The 9,725-nt window shown below is 28.6% G+C and overlaps 1 protein-coding gene across 1 annotated transcript; it reads right to left on the reverse strand.

Annotated features, from left to right (window-relative positions):
* Nucleotides 1-2,562: 2,562 nt before the first annotated feature.
* On the reverse strand, nt 2,563-9,384 carry LOC107618159 (dimethylnonatriene synthase). The gene is made up of 2 exons (XM_016320117.3): nt 8,328-9,384; nt 2,563-3,434 (listed from the first exon to the last, which is right to left on the reverse strand). Exons 1-2 carry the CDS (start codon nt 9,276-9,278, stop codon nt 2,805-2,807), a joined length of 1,581 nt encoding a protein of 526 aa, XP_016175603.1. The 5' UTR covers nt 9,279-9,384; the 3' UTR covers nt 2,563-2,804.
* Between the last annotated feature and the right edge of the window lie 341 nt (nt 9,385-9,725).

Here is a 9,725-nt window from a genome sequence, read left to right on the forward strand (position 1 = left end):
ATCGGGGCAAGAACCGGCATACGAATCCAAGCCCAAATATGCAACAATGTCAGTGGACCATCAATCTCTTTACAGTTAAATCGAGATGCTCTACACAATGCTCTGTACAAGTGTGCTAGGGATGTCGATCCTCATCTAATTTCGTGTATCTGTGAGAAGTCACGAAGCAATGGAAGAAATTTTCAGTAAACCGCTGACCCAGACTTATCAGCAAACAAGATTGACCCAAACAACAACAATATATGGCATTTAACGTACTTTTCCATGGCAACTCGATCATTCAAAATTAATATTTCTTTCACATTTTTAATCCAGGTCATCTTGATATAACTTCCTCTGCAATCACTGGTTCTCGGTGCAACTCCAAATTGATGTAAGCATTCAGATTCCATGGCTTCCTGACTAGTTATGGTTGTTCCTGTCACGGGTAGACCATTTATCGGAATACCTAGGATTAGAGCCATATTCTCCAACGTAACGGCGCACTCACCCGTCGGGAGATGGAAGGTATGAGTATCTGGATACCATCTCTCTACTAGAGCTGTTACCAAAGCTGACTGACCTTGGATCACTCCAACTTAGGATACATGATAAAATCCAATGGCTTGGACAAGAAGCTTAACAATCGGATTGTATAATCCCGATGAGTTCATGTGAACACACCTCAAAGTTTTTGTGCCCTACAAAATATAGACGAATAATTAACTCAAGTTATCTTTTGGTAGTTAATCATACATGAGTACAAAGACTTATAACTAACATTAAATATACACCCAAACAAAAAATAAATTAACCTCTATACTTAGTTGTCATTATCACTAAGCTTCTTATCAACAAAATGACCATTATTACTTATATTTTAACACAAAAACTAATTAATAATTATCTCCAATAACTTAATTATTTAAATTATGACAATAATTAGTTCAAATTGCTATCTATTTTGTTACAAGTATAGTTTATTCATTAAATTAAAAGTACTAATTTACATTCTCATACAACTCAAATGAATTTATAAGATTATTCACAAACTACACTCTATTAATATAATTATTAATATTTCTTAATCAACATTTCTAAATTTATAAAATAAATCTAATCAGGTGGTATCAATAATTTTAATCATTCCACTAAATTTTAATTACCATTCTACTAACAAATACAATTACTAAATCTATAAAATAAATTTAAGAATTCTAATTTATATTCTCCTACAATCTAAAATAATTAATATAATTATAGAGAAATTAAACTCTATTAATAGTGCTTAATTAAATTATTATGTCACTAACACTAAATAAAAACTACCAAAAATTCCAGCAACAACTGTCATCAATAAAACTACCCACTAAACTAAATTCTAATTACTATTTTACTCAAACAAATACAATTAATAAACCTATAAAACAAATCTAATCATATAATAACTAATATTCTACTAATTTTTTTTACCTACAAAATTATTATTATTATTATTATTATTATTATTATTATTATAAACGAACAAACTAATATTATAATATATATATATATATATATATATATATATATATAAAAGACTAAATTAACTATTATCAACAAACAATATATGTTTAACTACAATATATTTACTATAAATTACATCAAATCTACAATATAATTATTTTTCTATTTATATTAAAAAAAATTAACAAAAATACTTACATAATGAAGTTGGCTAAGATAGTTAATAATATAAAGTTCAGGACGATATATATATATATATATATAACCATTATCAACAAACAATATATGTTTAACTATAATATATTTACTATAAATTACATCAAATCTACAATATAATTATTTTTTTATTTATATTAAAAAAATTAACAAAAATACTTACATAATGAGGTTGGCTAAGATAGTTAATAATATGAAGTTCGATCTTTTTCTTTAATTTTTTTTTCTTAGTATTGTGGTTTTTATTTATTGTAAATGTATGAATTTGGAGCTATGAAAGGTAAAAGATGAAGAAAGATTGCTGAAACTGAACCAAATGGAATTGAAAGGGATGAATGAAGAGAGAAGCAAGAGATACTCTCGTACAATTGCTATCAAGTCCCATTCACTCCATGTGCATGGGGCACAGGTGGTTACTGACCACAAATCCACAATACTGAGGCTCAAAATTGTAGAGTCCTCTTTTACCATTGATCATTGTTGATATAACCCTGCCCGTTAGATTGATGAAGAGTGAAATTTGAGCCTCAGATTTCGGGCATCATTGCATTCACCGTTCGATCTTTCGTTGATTTATTTTTGGCCATCCGATTGTCTCATAAGTGTGTTCCAGTTGTATTCAAATCTGAGGGTTTGATTTGAAGAAAACTAACCCTTCGATTTGTGGTGTTGTAAATCTGAGCTTTCGATTTATCTTTTGTCATTGTCCATATCCAAGGATTACACACAGAGTCCCAATAACGGTGAAAAACATTATTTCAGTCCCAATATACAAATTAAAAAGCGCATGTAATTTGGTAATAAATATCATCTAGCTTCAGATTTAAACTTTTAAAAATAAGCAATTATTTTCCAGTAAGCTTTTAAAAGTAATAAGCAACAGGATACTTTTGTCCTTTATTGATACCAGTAAGAGTAATACAACTACAATTTATTTCTCAAATGACCTCATTATTCTCCTGCATCCCTTATATTCTTACAAGACTACAATTGTAAATGTTCAGTCACCTTTTTCTTTGATACATAATTGTGAATATTCTTAAAATATATACTAGATATATTTTTAAAATACAGAATTATTTCTCTACTTCCCATACATGCATTCAAAGGCCTTCATATAGCTCCAAAGGAAGACGAGGTTTGAGAACAATATCAAGGGCATGTTTCTTAGGCAAGGCCACACCTAACCCTTCACTCATATCAACTTCAGCACCACCCTTTGTTGACATATCGAAACCCTGAATCAACCTAGCCAACGTCAAATGCACAACTTGCATTCCAAACGTCATGCCAGGGCACGACCTTCTTCCGGAGCTAAATGGTATAAACTCGAAGTCCTGACCGCGAAAATCGACCCCTGAACAAGCGTTAAGGAACCTCTCAGGCTCAAAAGCATTAGGATTAGACCATGTTTTGGGATCCCTATGGAGCTTCCACAGATTGATGAACAAGCGAGTGCCCTTTGAGATATAGTAACCGTTGAGATAGCAGTCTTCTGTGGCTTCCCGTATACCGGTTAAGGGTGCCGGTGGGTAGAGCCGAAGAGTCTCTTTGACAATGGCTTGGAGGTATTTGAGGTCTTTGATGTCGGATTCTTGGACCCATTTGTGTTTTCCGACGATGGTATCTAACTCTTCTTTGGCAGCTTTCATGGCATTTGGGTGGTTTAAGAGTAAGGATAGTGCCCATGTTAATGTTATGGCTGTGCTTCCTGATCCAGTTAGGACAAGCATCTGCATACAACAAAATTAAAGTTGGTGAGTCCACTGTTTTTCGTTGACCAAATGAAATAAATATTTTGTTTTCCACTCATGTGAAGGAAAAAGAACAAAAGACAAAAAAATATTTATTTATTATTATTTAGCAACCAAATAGTCAAATAGATAGTCACCCAAAAAAAAAAAAGTCAAATAGATATATAGTTTGAGTAGTGCTATATAAAGTATAAACAATCACAAAATCAGTCATGGATATGGAGTGGTTCACAATATTAGAAACAATGCAATCTTTATTAACTAGATTCACAATTATAATAAAACATATTTGTAATGAAAATCATTACCATATATAATCAAACCAGATATGTATTTATAATAAAAAAGATTTATAGTTATGGAAAAGGATATGTATTGCATGAGTGTAATCAATTTTGCTATATTATGGATATAAAAAATTTGTCTCCGCTAAAAATAAATATTTAGTGATTCTAAATTTTTTTTATCATACTGTTTTTAAAAAAATTGATTATTTTGTCATGAGAAATTTGATTATTTTATTGCAAATTTTTTTATCATTCTAATAACGGATTATTTTGTTAAAAAATATATAAAATAATATTTATAAAAATATACAAATATATAGTGACCGATTTTTTATATTAAGTTTTGAAGTATAATGATAAGAAAAAAACTAATAATAAACACGAAGGTAAAAATTGAAATAAAAAAATGAATTAAAATTAAAAATAAAAAATAAAAAATAAAAGGATAGGTTGAAATTGGATAAAAAAAAGTCATTCAATTTTTTATTTAATTTTTTAATGCAACAACAAAGAGACTCTTCAATTTAACTTGTTCACACTGTAATTTGAAAATTGAATAAAAGGGATTTACTTAATCTTCTATTCAATTTTTCGATACAATAAGAGAGGCACTTATTCAATTTCACTTGTCCACGCCATAGTTTCATCACAAAATTCAAAAAAGAGATTTGTACATCTCTAATCACTCAATAATGACTATAATAGTTCATGAGATATTTATAACCTCTTATTAGGTTAAATAAAAAAATTCTAAACCCAATAACATAACATACAATCTAGTAATTAAATAAAAAAAATTAAAATACATAAAATTAAATTAAACATTTTAATACTTATAATATAAACTAATAATTACTAAATAATATTTGAACTATTCATATTACGAACATTTGAAACACGTATCATTTTCTTTCTTTTTTGACAAGAATTTGTCCTCGAATTTTGTAGTTGAATAAAATAGTATATAAAAAGAACAAATATAAGAAATACATTTTTTTCCGTTTTTTTTATCTTTTTTTGTTGCTCTGTATATTTTTTTATTTTTTTTAAACAATAAAATCAACAAAAACAACAAAAATATAATAACATACAAACAAAGAAGATAGAAATGACAATAACATAAAAAAATGCGAAAGGCACTGGATTTTTTTTAGGACACAAGAAGAACAAATATAGATTAATAAGAATTAATCTAATATCTAAAATTTGATATTCAATAATAAAAAAGAAGAACTAATAATAAATAAGAAGATAAGAATTGAAATAGAAAAAAATGAATTGAAATTGAAAATAGAAAATAGAAAACAAAAGGATAGGTTGAAATTGAATACAAAGAGAATCATTCAACTTTTTATCAAGTTTCTTGATACAACAAGAAAGGGACTCCTCAACCTAATTTGTCTACACCATAGTTTGGGATGAATCGAAGGGACTCACTCAACCTTCTACCCAATTCCTAGATGCAACAATAGAGAAACTCGTTCAACCTCACTTGTCCATACTATGGTTTCATTACGAAACCCAAAAAGAAGGGTTTACATCTCTAGTCACTCAATGACAACTACAATAATTTATAAGGTATTTATAATCTCTTATTATGTTAAACAAAAAAAAAAAATTTCTATGCTCACTAAAATAAAGTCTAATTTAGTAACTAAATAATAAGAATTCAAATAATTAATTTTCGAAAAACCTATATCGGAATCGGGCCCAATCTCGGGGGTCCCGAAATTGGATAGGGGCTCACAAACTAAACAGCCTATTAGACATGTACGCACACACATACGTACACGTGCACACGCACACATAGGCGCGCAAGCGCGTACTTTAAAGTAAATTCTATGACATTGCTATTAGACTGGTTATGCTTTATGGTACAAAGTGTTGGGCAGCCAAAAGGGAGTACGAACATAAGTTAAGCGTGGCAAAGATGAAGATGTTGAGATGGATGAGTGGTCATACGCGATTGAATAGAATAAGAAACGAAGATATAAGAGAGAGAGAGAGAGTTGGATTAGCATCTATTGTGGAAAAGATGGTAAAATCACATCTCAGGTGGTTTAGACATGTGAGAAGAAGACCGACAGAACACCCAATCAAGAGCGTAGATGAGATGGAAGATGGATAAGGGATGAAAGATAGAGGAAGACCATCCATAAAGTAGTCAAATAAGATCTATATTACACGGTCTCTTTGAAAATATGATACATGATAAAGTTCAATGAATCATTTGATCCATATAATCGATCCCATCTAATGAGACAAAGCTTCATTGTTGTTGTTGTAATATTTTAATCCTTAAATTACAAACTAATAGTTATAATATAATCCAATGCTAAATTCCATTGACATTATTGTGTCGTTAAACTAAAAAACATGCAACATGCGTTGACATCCCACGATTCCTGAGAAATAACTTTATTAAAAAATTTGTTAAATAATAACGATAATTATTTTATAGAGATTTTATTTATATTTTATAGAATTTTAAATTTCACAATTTTTTTTAATAATATGATCAATTATGGCTATTATTATTATCTCTTTTTTTATCCTCATCATTATGACTTTTACTTTTATATTTTTATTATATAATTATATTTATCATCATTATTATCTCTTCTACCATCATTATTACCAATACTAATATCGTTATTTTTTTTAAATAGAGATCGCCTTCTCTTAGGAATAACATTTTTGTTACTATTGTACTTGGCTCACATACCCTTAACATATTAAAAGAAATTCAGAAATAATTTTAAATATATTCTTCATTTATATCACTTTAGTAGAAGCTACACATGAAATATCAACGTGCATATCAATCAAAATTAGATGGCCGAATAACAAAAAAGAAAATGAAATGAGACTCAAGTTTTGCAACTTCATGCACCAATGATCAATGGTCAAGTTTTGTTAAACTTATTGGATTATTAAAGCTATTCATACATAGTTGCATAAAGTAGCTTCAGTTAGTATTTGTAAACAGTAAAAGGTCAATTCTATAATGTGTCTTATTTTGTGGGTAGTTTTTGTCTAATTTATTTTTTATGATTAATTTTTAATATTTAAAAATTTTTAAATTTTAAATTTTTTAATTTTTTATTAATTATTTAAATTTTTTAACAATTAAACAATAATTTTTAAATATCATAACAAAAAACAGAATACAAACAGACTTCATCCATATTGGCAATCTTTTTCACCAGTTAGTTAGGCAGAAGGACCACCACAAAAAGCTAGGCCACAAATATGTACAGAACAAATTTTGTGGGCAGCTGTTGTGTTGTGTTGCATTTTTTCATATTTATGACTATTATGTCCTTGTTAATTAAGAACCATTGGATATATATGGCAAATTTTAGTACATAGATGTTTCAGTACCTATACAAATATTGTAAAATTAAAGTCACAAATTTTTTATATTTTAATAATATTTTTTTATTTTTAAATTAAAAAATATTATTAAATAATAAAAATATTAATTTAATTTTAATAATTTTTTAATTTTTAAGACATTGTAGTCATCATAGTTTAAGCAAATTAATATGTACCTATATATAAAGGTATTATTGTTATTATGATTATGTAATTTTACAACTATTTTTTTAATATTTAAAAATATATTTTAATTTAAAAATAAAAATAAAAAATGTTGCAAACATATAATTTTTAATACTTTATAAGTGTTACTAAATTTTTATATCCATTCTAGCTACTAAAATGATAATCATGATAGACTCTATCATATATAAAACAAGGTTGGCAACGTGGCATGTTTATGTCTAAAACTTCTCCAACAATGACTACGATCCACAAAAATTTCGATATATAAATATCAACTGAAAATACATGATATGTTTTTAGTTAGTTATTAGTATCACATACCAAAAGTCTGGCTTATTATTAATTAGCATAGGTTACATATAAGTTATATCTTATATTTTATTTTGACAAAAATACCATAATTATTCAAAATCTGATGTTATAGATTTCTTAGTTTGAGACAGGATAGGCATTTTAGTTTGAAGTTACGGAGACAAATCAAAATATTTATATCCTAATATTATATATTATATAATATATAACTCTATGCGAATAATTATCAGCAACAAATTTAGTTACAGAAAATTTGCTTCTTAGCTAAGCATTCCGAATCAGATTAGCCAAGTTTCTGAAAACTAAATCATTAATCAAATAAGTAGAGTTAGAAATTAAAAAATTAAAAAATTTTAATTGAAATTAAATTGAATATAATAAAATAATATATTTATATATAAAAATATATAATATTTTAAAAAAATATATTTTAATATTTTATTTTTTAAATTAGTTAATTACTAAAAATTGGAATGGTTCGATTAATTAACCAATTATTTGATGTTTTTTAGTTTTTGACAAATCTTTGTAAATCAGTATTTATCTTGAACCGGATTGATTTGATGACCGATGAACCGGCCCAATTTTTAGAAATATCCGGTTCCTGAAAATTAGTAATTCAATTATTAACCAAAATTATAAACCGGATATTATATATATATTAGTAGTAATTAGCAGTAATAGTAATTAACGCAGTGAAACATACCAGTGCTGTTGCTTTGATAACTGTGTCCCTCTTATGGCCATAAATCTCATCATTTTCTTCAAATGCTGAAATTATCACATCCAAAAAATCATTCTCAAATTCACCTCTTTTCTCAATGTGTTCAACCATCCACCTATGAAGAATAGAGTCCAATTCCTTAGCAGTTCTCTTCATAAAACCCACATACCCTTGAAAATCAAACCAACCAAGCCATGGAATCGCATCAGCTACAACAAAAACACCACTAAGATAAGTAGCATCTCTAATCGCTTTCCTTAATCTCCATCCTTCACTATCTTCTTCCTTAATCGCTTCATCACTGAACCTTTTCCCTGCTATCATCTGCACATTAATGTTAAACGTCATGTGCTCTATTAAATCACTTATGGTTACACTAACTAACTTATTCGAGTTCCCGTGGCAGTTACAAAAACTGAACAAATCTTTGACAAGAGTGTAAATCTCTCTGTCTCTGATGTATTTCAGCTTCTCAAGCCTGGAACTCGAGAGAAGCTCGAGCGTCGCGATTTTTCTGATTTCGCGCCAGTACTGTCCGTATGGCGCGAGACCAAAAACGGCATTGTCATAGCCCAAGAATCTGCCTGCGGCCGTGTCCGGCCGCGAGGCAAAGACTCTGTCTTTCGTTGTGAGGCATTCTTTGGCGATCTCTGCGCTGCTAACCATGATTATAGGGTGGCAGCCGAGCCGGAGAGCGAAGATTGAGCCGTATTTTTCAGCCATGGCTGAGAAGGTTCTAAAATAAGGGATTTTATCATTGAGAAGATGAAGGTGACCTATGATGGGTAAACCCCCTGGTATTTCAGGAACTTTGGTTTTGATATTTCTTTTTTTGGATCCACTATTGTTATGTGATCTAATGGACCTTATGGTGAAGTATAAGATTAACAAAGCCAAAATAAGAGTTTGGAGAGAATTAATATCCAAATCCATGGTATGTCTCTAGGAGAATATGTACAATACACAATGCTAGCTGCACTTGCATTTATAAGGATCAAAATCTCTGTACTCGGCAATAAATACTTTCTCAAGATAAAGTGACGACTATTTTGTTTAAGTTAAAAAAAAAATAAAAAATATATAATTTTGTTGTGCATTCTTTATAAATTTAGTAAAAGGTAAGATTTAAATTCTCTAAACACACTAGTGAGTTAACCATTAGACCAACTCAACTTGGTTGTTAATTTTACTCTTCAATCTTCAACCAAAAAATAGACTACTCTCAAATATTTTGTTCAACAAGAATGATATTTCATAATGAGAAGTGATTGTAGCCATTCATGATCAGAATAGGTAGATTTTGTGGTCAATTATAATATTTGAAGAAACTAAAGTATTAAATAATTCACTGGAAAATTTTGGTAGATTTATAGGTTTTTT

Source organism: Arachis ipaensis, chromosome B9, assembly GCF_059453495.1.
Source record: "Arachis ipaensis isolate K30076 ecotype BB chromosome B9, ASM5945349v1, whole genome shotgun sequence".
NCBI lineage: Eukaryota > Viridiplantae > Streptophyta > Magnoliopsida > Fabales > Fabaceae > Arachis > Arachis ipaensis.